The sequence below is a fragment of the Oryzias latipes genome, chromosome 16, assembly GCF_002234675.1.
Source record: "Oryzias latipes chromosome 16, ASM223467v1".
NCBI lineage: Eukaryota > Metazoa > Chordata > Actinopteri > Beloniformes > Adrianichthyidae > Oryzias > Oryzias latipes.
The window spans coordinates 25,523,657-25,541,094 of NC_019874.2; the positions used below are offsets into that span (position 1 = coordinate 25,523,657).

The 17,438-nt window shown below is 39.3% G+C and overlaps 1 protein-coding gene across 1 annotated transcript in view; it reads left to right on the forward strand.

Moving 5' to 3' along the window:
• The first annotated feature begins 2,061 nt into the window (after window positions 1-2,061).
• The window catches only part of LOC101172191 (neural-cadherin), a 131,946-nt gene continuing 116,569 nt past the window's right edge, over window positions 2,062-17,438 (forward strand). The window contains exon 1 of the mRNA XM_011485705.3: window positions 2,062-5,332. Coding sequence (XP_011484007.1) covers window positions 4,366-5,332 — 967 coding nt within the window. The 5' untranslated portion in view covers window positions 2,062-4,365. The remainder of the gene's footprint in view (window positions 5,333-17,438) is intronic.

Genomic DNA, 17,438 nt, shown 5'->3' on the forward strand with positions numbered 1-17,438 from the left:
ATTTTTTTTTTTTTTTTAAAAAGTCAAAGCAAGAGGAGATGAAACCACATTTTATAAAAAATGGACATTACTTTTTCTGGCACACTCAATTCTACAAGCAAACAACAGTGAATCCAACTCTGGTGCTTCTTAAAGACGGTTCAAGCATGTTCTCTGTGTTTTAGAAGAAAATACAAATTCATAAATTGTAATAAGTTAAGGTTAAACACTTTTAAAATCTAAACATGATAAAGTTTTTTATTGGAATGACATAAGTAACAGTTTTGGATTTGTAAAACATTTTTTGCCATTGTGCAGGGGCTTTTTATTTTATTTTACCAGTGCACAAACACCCTGCTGAGGTCAACTGCATATCAAATGTCTTTTGTTTTGATGAAATTTGCCTCCATCCTATCCTGGACTGTGCAGTGATGGTGGTGACAGCTTTTTCCAGCTCTGAAGCTCTCCTGATGGAAAGCTTTGGGAAGCATGACCGATTGATTGGAAGCTGCAGCCAACATGTCGCCTGAACGCATGTGAAGGTATACTTAGACAAATCAGCAGGAGCAGACCAAGGCCTGAAGCTGAGGACAACAGATGCACGTGCCGCAGCAACTTGAAGCTGAAAGCATAGCAGAAATGTCATGTGAAGTCTTGTGGCTTTGTGGACAGAGTCGTACCCAAAATGTCTTTAAGGGAAGAATCGTGAAATGAAGCTGAGCTGCATTAACTCAGGTGGAAGAGAGCTGATTGAAGGGACTGAGCGGAGGAGCATCAACAGAAATGAAGGAAGGAGCCTGATCTCATCGGGTGTGCCAAAAAACAGCTAAGGAACCAGCTTAGAAGAGTTTTTCCCGATCACCAACCCCAGAGAAACCAAAACTCTCAAAAGCTACGTTCACACGGACCTCTGCAACATGCGCTCAAGCGTCCACCTCCAAATGAAATACAAATGCATGTTGCTATGCAAGATTTACTACTGTGTTTGTGCTCTACATATAAAAGATACTTTCATTGAACGGATGTTGAATGTTAAACCGAGTTGAACTTTGACCAATCAGGGACTCAAATTTGGTAGTGACATATGGATGGCGTCTCTTTCAATTCACTAAAGTGCCAACAGTTTGAAAATTGATCATGAAGAAGAAATTGATAATTGCTGTTTGTGCTTGGCTGGAATTATACAACACTAAGTCTTTCACATATCGGAATAGAGGTGTGAAAGAAAAAGCCTGGACAAGATTCGCCAGATATGCACCGCTTCAACATTTCAACATGTTCAAGAACGTGCTTTTAATGTCTGATGGGAACGTAGCATCATTTAGTCATTTCCTAACATCCATACGATTTTAGCTTTTCTTTGCCTTACTTTTGACGTAATTTTAAATCAAAATTTTCTTGAAGTACAGTTTAAATATTCTAAATTGTTCCTTGTTCAATTATGGTCAATAAAGTTTGAAAAATAAATAATCTTCAAAATGATAAACACTGAACAAACTCCAAAACTGAACCTCAAAGCATAGTCCTGTTGATGCAAAATAAAAACAGATTATGGGAAATTTGCACCTTGAATGTAAATATAACTACTGTATTTATTGGGTTTCCTCCATTTGGGTCTTAATCTCAGATTTAATACTCTCAAATTGAAGAACCTGATGCAAAGTCAATAGCCTGCAAACACTGGAACACAGGAGTTTTGTAGTTTTCTTGAAAAAACAAATCTTTTTTTGCCGGCTTCCCACCACTTTTTTTTGACTCACTTCCTCTCCTCTGATCAAAGACTTGAGACAGTTTTCAATTTGCTTTTATAATCAAAAAGGGGGGAAAAAACATACAATTTCTCTGTATTTTTTTTTAAACTTCAGAGGGATTTCCTGAATGACACACACACACACACAGCCTTGATTTGATCTCTTGCAGAGAGGAAAATGTCTGTGAAAAATGAGATCTTACATCAGTTTCAATCCTTGAAGCTCCAAGAGAAAAAGGAAGATATTGATCTCAACAATTTGCCCTGCTATTGAAAAGACCCCTGTTGTTAAATTACAGAGCTGCTGCCTTCACTGCAGCCAGAAAACCGTAAACTAGGTACAGGCACATTTTAGAGAAAGCCCTTTATCTGGACTGGATCAAACTCGAACAATCAAAAACTTCAAAGCTGAAAAGAAGAATTGGTGCGTGACAAGAACACAGATTATCATCAATAAATACACTTTATTGAACATAACATTCAAACTTCCTTTATTTTAAAAATGTGTTAAATGTGACCAGAAGTAGCTGATAAGTTTGCAATGCCATTTGTTCTTTCCCAAACCCACAAATCATACAATTGTGTTATCATACAAAACACAATTTGTACCACAAGTGGACCTAATACAAGATAAACATGTGTCCAATATCATTACAGGCTCATTTCCACTGAGCAGTACGGCACGGTACAGTCTAGACTAGTCCAGTATTTTGAGTGTTTCCATTATAAAATGGACCCATGAAGCTTGACAAAATCAAACCATTTCTGGACCTTCGTTGGTTGTAGGTCCATAGAAAAATCCAATGGATCGGTTAGGGCGGAGCTTCTGTTTAAACCTGTTGGCTGAAGGTTATTACGACAAAAGAAGGCGACTGTATTCCTCTTCGCCGCCTACAATCTTCTCTCAAACAACACTAAATGCTTTGTATATACGAAGTACTAAAAGTCAAGCTGAAAAAAGGAGCTGTTGGATGACCTCCATTGTTGTTGTTGTTAGCTTCCCCCTGCATGTACCATGACGGTCCAACTTTGGTGGAAACACTCACCTAAATTCCCCGGACCATTCTAAACTAGACCAGAGCAGACCGCTTAGTGGAAACAAGGCTGTAATTTATCAAAAAAAGACTAAACAAAAATTAGTTCTAATAACTGCAAGATGATCAGGTTACAATTCATAAAACTCATCCATCTATCTTTAGAACCTGCTTTAACTCTAATGTCACTCGGTTGCTGGCGGCAAACCAGTTACTGTTGAGCAAAGGCGGGGTACCCCTCCGGAACAAGTCGCCAGTCTGTTGCAGGGCCACAGACTCACACCCACATTCCTATCTATTGGGTCAATCTGGAAATACCAATTATCCTAAAGAATGTTTTGGACTGTAGAAGAAACCAAGAGTGCTCAAAGAAACCAATAAGCACAAGGAGAACATGCAAACTCCACACAGAAAAGTCCCAGCCGGGATTCAAACCAGGGCCTTCTCGATGTAAGGCGAGTAACCACTGTGACACTGTGCACCCCCTTTATAAAACCCAGCTGTTTAAACCCCCAAAACTGTTAGAGGGTTTAATTTTTACAAAATATCCGTAAATTTTAGGCTCCACCCCAAAACACACTCACCTCTCATAGCAGTCATCCAATACTTAAATACTTTTATAATGATAAGTGTTAAGAAAATGCGTATTTGCTGAAAAGTACATTAAAAACCTGCGAGTCTGTGTTGCACAAAGTCCTAAGAATCCAATTCATTCATTATTTTCTGTCACTGTTGCATCAAGACACTAATGTTGAAGCCTGATGAAGCAGCATTGACAGGTGAAGCTCCAGACTTACAAATCAGTATTAACTTTCGGGAAAAAAAAATACAATAATAAATTACTAATAGCATGTTTAATAACAGCAGAATAAAGCGTACTATTCATTGCCAGAATGAGAGCTGGGAACTCTTTCAGAGAGAGACAATAAACGGCTCATAATTTTCTGTTTGAACCCCATCTCTCTTGCATTGGAGGCTGACATCCAGTGGGCGGACCTCACAGCCTGTCAGTCAGCTCTCTCCCTCTCAGTGATTGGTTTCTTCCAGCTGGGGACAGTGGGCGGCGCGACGGAGCCACATGGAGCGAGTTTGGTGTCTCTGTGACCGTTAGTCTGATGCATTCTCTGGTGGAGTCGCTCTGGACTCTGTGGAACAGTCTCGTGCATCATCAGCATCTTCAGTGCTGGAGAACATTGGACTTTAAAGTAAATGAAATATTTGCAGAGAAAAGTATTCACTGCAACTGCTGCTTCGTGCTGCGCACTCATTTTGGATGAGCTCAGTCAGTGGAAGAAAAGACTTAGATCCGTGCGTAAAAGTCCTTAGACAGAAGTATTACGCGGAGGGAAGTGTCAGCATCACTGATGCTGTTTTCTTCTGCACTGTGGAGGGACTTTAATCTCACTCTCAAGTCGTGCTTAAGGGAATGAATTAGAGCATTATGAACGTTTAAGATGAATATTTAGAAAACGTATTTCCTCTTCTTGAAAGAAACAGTCTGTTTAGCTTGTTTTTAGTCTTTTTTGCTGACCATCTTGAAACAGGAGAGCCGCTCCTGGACACTTTGCTGCCTCCTGCGAGTGGAACGGGATTGATGGAAACATGACTAAAGCTGCAACAGGACCGGCTCTCCTGCGTGCTCTCCACCTGATCCCACTGCTGCTGCTTCCAGTGTCACCGGTGCGCGTCTCCGCGCATCACGGCCATCCTGTGCGATACTTCGGACACATACCTGAGAACTCTCCGACTGGGACGCCGGTGGATGGGGTCGTGATTCCGCTCGTAGGCGCCTGCTACTGGTCCGCTGCGGATCTCAACACCGGTCTGAAAGGTGACTATGCGTCTGATTTTAGACTCGTTCATCATCATGGGCACCGGGAAAAGTGGGGGCACCTTGGTTTGGTGTCGGCCAAAACTCTTGACAGAGAGTTTATAGCTATTTACGAACTGGTGGTGGACCACTTGCCGTGGTGTCAGAAGAGAGCCGCCGTTATTCAGATTGAGGTGTCCGACAGGAACGATAACATTCCCCGGTTCACCGGCGGGAACAAGACGGTTGAAGTGGACGAGTTGACGCCTCTTGGAACCGAGGTGGCTCGCTTTGACGCGAAGGACGGCGACGCAGAAAAGAACGGACGTGTAACTTTTTACGCATGCCCCGAATCCAACTTGCTCCACGTGGTTCCGCAAACCGGACAGGTATGGCTTGTTGGATCCCTGCTGGGTGTGAGCCAGACAACTCTGCGTCTATGCGTGAAGGACGGCGGGGATGTTGCTCTGATCGGTGAGCCGGTGTTCCTGCGCATCACCGTGCGTCGCGCCAGCCGAGCGCACCGGAGACCTCGCGCCCTGCACGAGGATGTGACCTATACAGTGACCGTTCCAGATCACCTCCGAGTGGGTGACCTGCTGTTCACGGTGCCGGACCAAAGGTTCGATCAACGGTGGTTTGAAGTGATATCCGAGACGGAGTCACCTGTTCAGATCGAACGGGACTCAGGGCGACTGTACCTGGCGCGCAATGTGCGGGAGCCCGTGGAGGTGGCTGTGAAGATCCAAAATCTCCGAGGTAAGCAAAGTGCCCATGATACATGCGTGCGTAAAGACGCAATCAAATGCGCACTCTTTTGACTGATGTCTCTCACTCGTATTTATGACAATTTATGCATTTGGGATTTTAAAATAAATGTAAAAACGAAATCAGATTATTGTAAATACACTCAAGGTTTTTAATTCCGGTTTGTTTGAAGCATTTATCTAACTTGATGTTAGATTAAGAACAGTGGTGTAAAGTTTGTTTTTAATTTGGTTTGTTTTTTGAGGAATCTGGTCATGCCTTGATCCTTATAAGGTCAAACTTTATTATTGCAAATGCTTTAGAACAACTTTTTTAAATTTTGACCAAAAGTTTACATACTTTCATTCAATGGGTAAGGTTAAAATCTTAAAATTGAAACTTAGACAAAAACAAAAAAACACATAAACAGCTATGTGATCCTTGAATTTGAATTTTTCTTTCAAGTTCGAAAATGATTTCCATCTAAAGTGTATGGAAGATTATGTTTTCCTTTTAAGCCCTGAGTGGCATTCATTCATTGGGCTGCATGCGCCTGTGTTGGCTTGTTTCCAGTAGAGTTTAAATTGACCTCAACCGTCAACGGCTACTTTCCACTCTTTCATTCATTCTTTACAACCTCTCTGCACAAGGCTGCCAAGTGTGTGTGTGTGTGTGTGTGTGTGTGTGTGTGTGTGTGTGTGTGTGTGTGTGTGTGTGTGTGTGTGTGTGTGCGTGTGTGTGTGTGTGTGTGTGGAGAGAAGGGCCCAGCCGGTGTGTGTCGCTGGCAGGTTGTTCAAGGACAAACAGAAGTGACAGTGTTTGGGGTTTTTAGGTGAGAGCAAACTCCCCCCAAAAGACTTCACGCACAAATGTTACCTTCACAGTTAACAAAAAATACACATCTTCCTCTGGAGTGATGGTTCTCCAGAAGGCCTTGACTGAATCAGATTATTCAGTTGGTTAAATGTATTTTAGAAAAGTGCAATAGGTGTTTCCCTCAGTATGTACGCTCCTGCAGCGCTGCACTTTCTCATTTGTATCAGTGAAGGTCACTCAGCCTTCAAGAGAAAATAAGTTTTGTCAGTTCCTCCCAAAACACTTTCCTCATCTGTCACCTGTGTGGAGATTATTAGGTTAGCCTCTCGTTAAAGAAGAGCTTTGACATTGTTCAAGTCAAGTCTGTCCTTCAGTGGTGTCCTCTGTTTGCTGTACATGATGTATTACTCTTGGATCTAATCATTCATTGTTGTGGTTGAAGAGTTTGCCAGTGTGGTTAACTTTTAAGCTGTCTCACAGTGAGGTCTTCCTCTCAGTTTATTAGTCTTTTTCTTTCTTAAATAAAACTTTTTCATTTTCTAAAAGTTTCATTTTTATTTTATTTTTTGCTTTATACCAAATAACTGAAAAATTAGAAATTCAATTTAATTCAATTTAATTTATTTGTATAGCCCAAAGTCACAACAACAGTCGTCTCAGTGGGCTTCGTGCCGGTAAGTGTAAGGTACACATACAATCAAAAAGGATCATAAATACATAGAATTCAATAGGATAATACTAAAACTTTAACTAAACAGACTAAACTAAACTGGCATCCCTGCCATTAGACCCCCCTTCGCGAAATGCACTGTCATTGTTAAAACATCCAATACGTCCACTTATTTTTACACGTTTACTTTGTTGGGCTCATTCATACTGGTTATGTTTAGTGCAGATCAGACTGTTTTCACGTCTGTTTCATTCGGGCAAATGCGAAAGCTCATCTGAACTCTGGTGTGGACCATCTGCTGGGCGCCATCATGTCCTACCCGGAAGGCCAGGGCATTATGGAGCCTGTGTTTTGCTTTGCCACTGATCTTTCCCACTTAAGTTGTGACCTGTATTGATAATAATGGATTGGATTTATCTGCGCTTTTCCAGAAGCTCAAAGCGCTTACACTGTGTTCATTATTCATTCACTCTTCATTCATACTTGGTGATGGTAGAGGCGTGGCTGCCAGTTCGCGCCTACGGTCCCTCTGACCATCACCGGGATCATTCATGCACATTCATGCTGGTAGGCAGCAGCATTAAGGGACTTGCCCAAGGGCCCTCACTGGGTGGTGTTAACTGCTCACCAATTCAATAGCTTGCTTGTTCATTCTCCCCCAGGAAACGAATACTGGTTTCCTGCGTGTCAATCCCTCACCCTACCAACCAAGCTACCCAGCCGCCATAATAATAATAATGGATTGGATGTATCTGCGCTTTTTCAGATGCTCAAAGCGCTTACATTGTGTCCATTATTCAGTCACTCTTCATTCATACTTGGTCATTGTAAACCACTGATGTAGCCACAGCTGCCCTGGGTCAGACTAACAGAGGCGTGGCAGCAGTACACACCTATGACCATCACTGGGACATTCAATGCTGGAGGCAGGGAGGGTGAAGTGTCTTGCCCAAGGACACAACAGTTGACTGGGGGGAGAGGTGATCGAACCACAGATCCTTCGATTGGCCAACCTGCTCAACCGCCTGATCCATCGCCATCGCCAATTTGTATTAACAAGTACAATTTGTATTGTCAAGTGTCTAATTAGGTCTGTGAAGCCACGTTCACAATGCCTTCAGCCACACTCGTTCAAGCCACCACTTTTTATGAAAGTCTATATAAACGAAATGTGAAAACGTGCATATATGCACATTTTGGGCTTCCATGTTAAAAACTCTTGTGTTCACGCTTAGCTACGCAAGTTTTATGACCGTTTGGTGCTCGATGTACAAATCGCGCAGCCATTGAATGCTCTTTGAAAGTAAAACCAGGTCAAACATTGACCAATCAGAAACGCTGATTTGGTAGTGATGTATGGATGCGTCCATTTGCATTCATGGAGGTGCCAACCGTTTGAAAATTGATCATGGAGGAGAAACTATTAATTTTGATTTTTGCTCGCCCAGAATTAAATGGCACCAAGTCTTTCATATATTAAAAAAGAGCTGTGAAAGAAAAAGCCTGGTGCAAGATTCATGATATTTACAATGCTTTGACATTTTGCACCAAGCCTTTTCTAATTGCAGGTGGCGGACATGCGCTTACTAAACAGTTGAAAAAGAAAAAGAGGGAAGAAGCCCTGCTTGTCAAGTGTGAACACCATGAGCTAAATGTGCATTCAAAAAACAGCATTAAGTGTGTTCTTGAATGTGTGTCACATGTCAGGTGTGTATGTAGCATAAAGCCTCATTTCTACTGAGTGATACGGTCCGGGCGGTCTAGAATGGTCCAGGCAATTCAGGTGAACATTTCCACTCAAGGTTGGACCGTCACGATGCATTCGGGGTTAAGCTAACAACAACAATGGAACTCATCCAGCAATTCATTTTTTTCTGCTTGGCTTTTGGTATTTCAAAGCACTTTATGTTGTTTGAGGGGAGACTGGAAAGAGGAACACATTCGCTTTCTTGGCACTTTTATCTGTTGTAATGGCCTTCAGCCAATCAGCGGATTTCAACAGTAGCTCCGCCCTAACCAGGGGCCCATCTTTTTTGAGCCCTAACAGGGGCCCTAACAGGGGCCCAAAAAAGATACTATTTGGTCCGGCTTAATTGGTCAATTTTATAATGGAAATGCTCAAAATGCTGGTCCAGACCATACCGGACCTGACCATACTGTTTAACGAATGGGACGAGGATAAAGTGCTTTGAAACAGGCGTTGTTCATTTATTCAGCAACCGAAGCGAGGACGAATATTTGATTAAAAAAAGAAATACTCAGGGTAAAAAGGAAGAAAACAAGCAGTTCTGACATTTTTCAAATTGATCATAGGCTAAAAGGGAATAAAACACAAAATTCCTTTCATGTTGTGCCAACTTGACAGAGACATTTAAAGTAAAATAAAATCACTAACAGATTTTAAACAACCTAAAGCACTACAGAGACAACACATTAAAAAAAAAACAGAAAGGTGTTGAAAGTTAAAGAAGGGTACTGATCTTTCAGTCTGTAATTAACCCCCCAAATTCTGATCTGGGGGGAGTTCAGCAAAGCAAAGAAATATAAGCGTTTTAATCAGGTCTGCCGGTCAACATGATGTCAGTCAGAAATGCGCTGATGTCTTGCAGATCTGATCTGTTTGACAGGATAAAACAACAACCAGATGCAGCAGAGGACACTTCCTCCCCCAAAACAAATGTTTAACCAAGAGCCTAAAGAGCTCAGTCCACACATCTGGACTGTGCTGAGAGTGACTTGACAGTTTGGTCAGATCTGGCTAATTAATCAATCTAAACGTAATTTGGGTTGTTTATTTGTAGAAATTTGTTGTGTTTGCTCACCTGGAGCTCCTCTAGTCTGGAACAGGAAGCTGTGTTTACGTTAAAGCAGACTGCAGAGCTCATGTCGGCTCTGGTTTTGTGGCTGGGGAGGAAGACGGCATGATTTGGTCGCTACGGCGTTGAGCGTGCTGTAAACTGAGCGGGTGATTGAGACGGCCTGTGTTGTGTCCACCTGCTTTGATTCTGATTTGGATCCATTGGAATGACACATTGTTTGGCCACAAATACTTACTTTGAAACTTCCTAAAGCCATTCAGCAAGTAAAGTCACATCAGTTTCGCTTTCTAAGATGACAGTCATGAGTCTCATGGGAATTAACCCTCCTCTCAGCTTCTTCCAGACCCTCAAATTCCTCCAAAATCCTCATCTGCTGCCTTTGACACACAAAGCTTCACACTCAAACATACAGAGGTGCTTTACTCTCAGGCATCCCATCCGTCACTGCACACAACAGCAAATTTACTCTGTCTGTTTTATCCTTGACTTTGAACAAATGTAAATATTCCCTGATGTTCTTGTTTGCCCTCTTATCCACAGAGGCCACGGCTTTAGTAAATGAAGTGGTTTCATACACTTATATGAACTCTGTGGGCATACATTGATATAAACTGTGCAGTGATTAGATCCATAAAAAAACAAGTGCATCCAATAAAGAAATCTGATAAAACAGCAAGTGTATGGATTTAAACCCGAAAGTCAGACAAGGAAAAGTCTTACATAAGTTTTTCTAAAGCTCTTTTTCTTTGAGTACAAAATGTATTTAAATGGTTGAAGTTTGTGCATTGATGAGATTGCTGGTCTGCGGCTCTTAAATGTACTGTAGATTATATATTAGACATGCATGAATGCCTAAGATAACCACATATTAAAGAAACCAAACTGTCTTTAATGTCAAACTTCACACAACTCTAATATGTTAAGATCAACTTTTCATTCATTTCTGATCTTCAAAGCCTCAGAAACTGTCAGAAATGATTTTCTTTGGAGCAATAAAAGCAAGAAAGTCCCAATAACTTCCAAGCAGACATTTAACCTCTTCTTCCTTCTCATTTAAAACCTATGAGTTTCTTTCTGAAACACGAAAACCTTTGCAGAGAAAAGGTGACAAAATGAATCACTTTCACTTTAACAGTTTCTTCCTGTTTGCTTTTTTCAATCAGACCGTTTGTCTTAAAGACGGCATCAATGCTGGTTTTTCCAAACCTTAAAAACTCACTGTTGTTAGCATATCATCAACATTTTGTATTTTACAAATAATTACTCAATTCAATACAATTCAATGTCATTTATACAGCCCAAACTTAAAACAATACTCCTCTCGTATAAGAACATGAAATCAGTTGTAACATCCAATAGGTAATTGCTAATGAAACTAAACAGACTAGGCTAAACTGGACAACCCCGCCCTTAGATCCTTCTTCTCGGTAAGGAAAAACTCCTAAAAAAACTGGTTCCAGGGGAAAAAGGAAAAAAATTTGTGGGGTGAAGGAGGGATCCTCCCCAGGAACAACAGGCGATGTACCAGAACTCTTATAGAAGAATTATCTTATCTAACCCTACAACTACATGTTTAAATAGTCCAGCAGATAGGTTCAGGTCTAGGATCCGTCCTGTTTATGCTTTACATGCTGCACTTAGAAAACATTATCAGAAACACAGCATTAATTTTATGCTGTGTTATGTGGATGATACACAGTTGTATTTATCCGTTAAAACTGACCAGGATGACCATATAGAGAAACTTAATGCCTGCATCAGAGACATCCAAATATCCAATTATACAAAACATTTGCAAAATGATCACAAATTCAAGATGTTTAGACACCTAAATGGTCTTTGAGTGAGAGGCAGAACATGCAGGATCAAGATAAATATTATTCACAGTTTATAGATTACTGTTTAAAAAGAAAATTGTATATTATTGATTAATAATCTCTAATCAGCAACTGTTTACACTATTTAAAAGAGAAACAAACGGCACATAATTTATTTCATTATCAGTTAACCTTTAATCAAAAAATATTGGTAAACTCAGGCTGGTGGAATAAAACTGCAATAACTGAAGGCATCTTTACGGTACAGGGTTCTATTTTGTCTCATTATATTAAATAAACTCACATTTGCATATTTAAATGAGAAAATATTTCCTTTTGGGTGCAATTTGTGCATCTGCCCGCACACCGACGGGCCCTTTTCCCTCATTAGACTGCAGCTCTACTGATGGTAACTGTTATTAATTGTTTGAGCCAAAGAGTGTTTCTATGAAATAAACAAATGCACACACCACACACACATACACACAAAATGCATATTATTAGACAAACATGACCCTGCTCTGTCAGTTTTATGCAGATTACTTTTGTGCTTGGCAGCCTTGAGGTGACAAAGAGACACAGTTTTTTTCTCCCATTTATTATATTGTCTTTATTTCTGGATGTAGCCCAAGGCCTGAAGCAACCTGCCACTGCGCCACATGCTTGTGCGCATGTGTGTCTGTGTGTTTTGGTGACGCTATAGATTGTGTATCCTTGAGGCTGCTCAGCTTCACAGTGACTTCTGTTTGTCAGTTACACATACATTGATCACACTGGTCTCATTGTGCATGTTTGTGCACAGATTTTTGCGCTGCCTTCTTAACTTGCCTTTCAAAAAAAAAAATTATGTTAGACCAGACGAGTTAGAACAATTTAGAGCTCAGAGAACAGTTTGGCCTCATTTAATTAAAAATACATTAAGGCAGGAATATGAATGGTGGACCCTAGCAGGTAAATTTTTTACAGTTAAATGAATGTCCTTAAGAAGATGACCATTCAAGGATACATGTGTGTGCATGTGAGTGTGAAAGACAGGGTATGTGTAAAGTGCTTGAGGATAAATTATTATGACCATGCACTAAAGCTCCAGCATGACCTTTTCAAAAGGGAGTAGAGAAACAGCATGTACATAAATTATTTACAACATTCTGTAAATCTATCAGTTTGACTTGTATAAGCGCTTTGAACACCAAAAATAGGGAAAGGCTAAATGCAGATCTGCCAAATCTTCAACACGATTCGGTTGTTTTATTGGTATAGATTGTATTTTTTTAGGGAACAAAACGGTTGTCAGACGCAGTTTTCATGATTTTATTTTCTTGGTTTACTAGAAAATCTACTACATAATAGCATTGTCTAAGTTAGTGAATACAATTGCTTCTGCTTGCCAAGAAATTTAAAGTTAGCCTTAACACTTGGCATAGCTACAATTGTTTTTTAACACTATAAATGCCAAAACTATATTTCAAAAGTCCCACTTTACTATTCAAAAAGTTTTCCCAGTGGTGTTTTATTTTTGATTATGTGGTTTTAGCCAAAAACAAATAACCTGTGTTGTTGTGTCTGAATGAAACAACAAAATTAATGAAAAATTTGTCATATTTGATTTGTTTATGCACTCCCCCGCTAACTTACAACCCCTCACAACCCCAACCAGACATTATGAGTACTATGAAAATAGCGAGTAATATTGGAGCTATGAAGCTGTACATTTTTGTGCCAGATGCCAGTTTGGAAGAGGAAAATAAGGATCTAGTCATCTACAAGTGGATACATCCGAATGGAGTAAGGCAGGGGGCTTGCTGCCCGCCCAGCATATTTTCTATGTAACAAATAAGCTCTTCCTCAAACATTATTTATTGTACCTGCTCCTGATTCACAACAATTTGAATGAAGAAATAGTCAGAAATTCAATTTTGAGCTTAATTTTCTGAATATAAGTGCCTATCAGGAGAAAAAAATGACACAAAACACAAACACAATTTTCATCGCCATGGGTCTTTAAAGTAGCTATTCTATTTTTCAAATTAATGGGTGTATGTTTAAAAAGTCAAAACCTTTAAGTGCATTAATCAGAACCCTACCTTTGAAGGATGAACATGAAGGTGTTGCATACATTAAGTAAACACACTACTTTTTAAATGCATGTATAAATCTGTCTGCTTAATACTTTGATAACAACATTGGAACCCTGCAGATGACAAAAAAACCTGTGTATGTTTGCTTGTTATTATAGAGTCAATATTCTACCTGCATATGTTCTCATCAGTTTGTATAATAGAGCTCATTTTGAAGGATTTTATGCAACCATAGTCAATATACCACAACATTTCTATTTTATATTAAAGATTTAAAATAAGAAAACCTTAATATTCACACATATTCAATATTCCTAGCTTTAATAATAAAACCACTTTGATAAAGTTGGCACTTAATCGTCACAGTCCAGTCTTCATTATCTCGTTACAGCCTTTAGTCTCTCTTCCACTCTATAGCGCTGTCTTTTGTGCTAATAGCTTATTGACAGCCAATCAGCTTTGACTTCAGGCAAAAGTTGTCACCAATCACCAAATAGGACAAGGTCATTTCATCTAGACTGCAAAAGAATTGTCCTGTTGATGTGGCGCTAAAGCACACTCACGCCATAACAAGAGCTTTATATCATTTTTGTATTTGAATTGGAATTTCAAAAATGTCTGATTTTGCCACAAAGTAAATTCATGCAAATGTTTCTGTGGAAACAAAAACAGAGACAGACTAAATTAGTTAGATTAGGTATTACCAGTGGCATACATTAGCCACTGTTAATAGCATACATTATAGTAGATGACCCCCTTCATCTACTTTTCTGTTAGCCTTGTTCTCTCCTGTAATCTTTCCACATCTCCCTTTTTAGAGCTGAACTGATTATTTAAACAGAAACAGGGGAATAATCAAAAGTTAGACTGGTTTGTTTTTTAAATTTACTGCACAAACTTAACATAGACATCAGCTATGGCCTTTGTTCGTACGTTTGTCTAACAGCACACAGGAATACAAATGAATAGTCCCTGTGCTTTTGTTGTCAACATGTATGTGAGAGATGATGCACATCTGCTTTCCACTCTCATAATCCAAACTCCTGACACAAACATGCCCCGGGTTGTTACACTTCATTGTTTTTGTGTGTTGACATGTTCTTGCTAATTGCCTCCCATCACGCTGCTGCTGCTGCTGCTGTTGATCACTGATTAACTGCTTTTCTAGCAGGTCAAAAAATCTGCAAGCCTGTCAGACATCTGACTGCATCCCACAACACTCCTGTTAAAAAAAAAAAAGTTTTTGTAAACTACAATATATGCACCGGCCATCTTCCTTCTTGCTTTTTTATTTGCAGAAAAAGCTGCTTGAGTGGAATGCATCTTTTTTCAATTTCAATTTCATTAGAATCTTCTGTTGACAAACCAGCTGGGTCGGTGCTTGTTAACTATAAGAGCCATTTTATGGATTCTCATAACTTTTGTAATGCGAGTCCTGGAGGGTAGAGTCGGCAGCTTTTTGAAGAGGAGACATATTTTATATGTGGAGATCAAGGCTTTTGTCCAGAAAAAGGACGCTCACAGAGTTGCAGTGACTCGTATCACAAATCATCCTGGGAGTGGCTTTTGCTTGTTAAAAGCTGTTGTGGGGTTTCTCTCTGTCTGATTGTTTCTATTGAACCTCTTTTGAATTCCTGCTAAATTGATAAAACTATATTTGTTTGTATAAAAATTAGGTCAAAGAGTTGCACAAACTGGAGCTTCAGCTTCCATCTCCTGCTTTTCAGATGATCCCCTGCAAGCCGTCCTATGTAAACATCTACATTTCCAGTGGTCAGATTGATCAAAGTCAATTAAAGTTGTCAAAAATAACTTTTTTAAGATAGTAATTATATATATTATGTTTCCAAAAACTCCACAGACAGATGTAAGTGTTTGCTTTTTATACTTGTATGCATGTATGTATGTTCTATCCAATCTAAAAGTTCAGTCTGGTTAACTGAGTAAAAAACCAGTCAGTATGCATTTATGTTTCATGCAACATGCAGTTATAGCTTATCACGGCAATTTAATTGTTCAACTGTCCGATCGCAGAGTAAAAGTACAAAAGTGGTATTGATTTCATTGACCAAAGTACGTCCTGTTCTGCTATACAGGTCGTCCTTTTCCAGTGGCCCATTGCATCACAAACCAAAGGTATCGACAAACAATTTAGCTTCAAGCTAGTTAGTACCGACCAGTATATGGACTTTATGGCTCTTTACATTCCTTATATGCATCGACGATGGTGCTGTCAATGAATAGACAAATATAAAATGTAGCAACATGAAAAACTAAAAACAAATACCAAAATGTATAAATCAAATTAAAAAGAATTATAAAAATTAAAATAAACAATACGGATTGAGAGATGGTCAGATGCCAAAAATTCCCAGCAGCAACTAACAGACAAACAGAGGTCACAAAGGTCACAATGACACAACAAAAGGGGAAAAAAACCCTTTACATGAAGTTTATTCTTATTAGACAGCGATTACATGGAATATCGGGAGGAAAAAAGGTGAAGGAACCAACATTAGGATCAAAGGAAAGAAACTAAATGGTTTTTGATTCAGAACAGGAAAAAAAAAACAATAGAGAAAAGCCCTACAACACAGCTGGTTAAAAATGAGATTAACAAAAAACTCCTGTCTCCCAAATCAACCGTTTTATCTCTTTTAGATCAAAGTCAGGGGAGGAAACCTGAACTCTTGAATGTCTCCACAAATCACCAGGAGTCAGTACAGGTTCAGTAAAAAGTTTAGTGCATAAGTCAGACTTTCAAACACATTTTAGTGTGTTGGTCCAACTGTTAGAACTTAATTTAGAAAACTTCGGATTTTATTTGGACAGAAACATTATTAATTGAATTTAGACCACCTTCTGTTGCCCCTTGTCTCACCATAATTTGATTTACAGTCCCGCTCTAGTCATCCTTTGATCTATTTTAAAGCATTCTCAGTGATCTTTAATTATAACTAAGAAGTTGTTGCTAAAATAAAAAAAATAAAAAAAACTGTGTTGTTTTCTTGGATATAGTCTCTGCAGAGCGGCAGGAGTTCATTAGAATTTCACTTCTTAATTATGCCACAAGAACCTGTTAAAAACACCCTTTTTATCAGAAATGAAATGCAAGCACTTTATTTAAATGTTTGATCCATACATTGGCATGCAGTAACCTCAGAATGTCTTCAACACATTTTCTCCTTCATATTTTTTCATCCACATTCATGGAGCTCTTCATAATTTAGAGTTTGGATTTTTCTTTTACAAACTGTCTCCTAAACTGATACAGTCTGCTTTAAGAAATCTTAAAGTGCTGAAAAATTCCTGGACATTCTTGGTTAGACAGCAGGGTTAATAGTCATTGGGCTGGAGAATCTTGTAACTTCTAATCATTAATGATTTTTACTGTCATTTTCCCATCGCTATTTTACTAGTGACCTGTCCAGGTGTACTCCGCCTGAGTGCAACAGTAGGTGGTATAGGCTCCAGCAGCCCCATGACCCCAAAAGGTATAAGGGGGTTCGGAATATGGATAGATATATGACATTCAACTAGTTTTGCGTTTTGGTTTTCCTCATTTCATCGTGGTTCCCCTTTTGCAGTATTGCTGTTTCACTGATTTTTTCAGTGCATTTTTTGATGCTTTATTTATTTATTTATTGATTGGCTGTAGACCTCGTCAATTAATCTCCTCCTTGCCACGTCACCTTTACAGAGTGCGTTCAGCTTGCCAAAGTTACAAAAATGCTCTATCGGTAGAATATATTTGTTTTCATTCTCTAATACTGGACTTTTTTCTACAAATGTTTGAACTTTGAGTTTGAACAAGAGAGAAAAGGGGGAAAATGTGCAGACCTGTCTGAGAAAAGTGGATTAAGTGTGTAGTGAGGGCCTTAAAACATCTGTAATCTTACTTTGCAGATTCTTTGAACG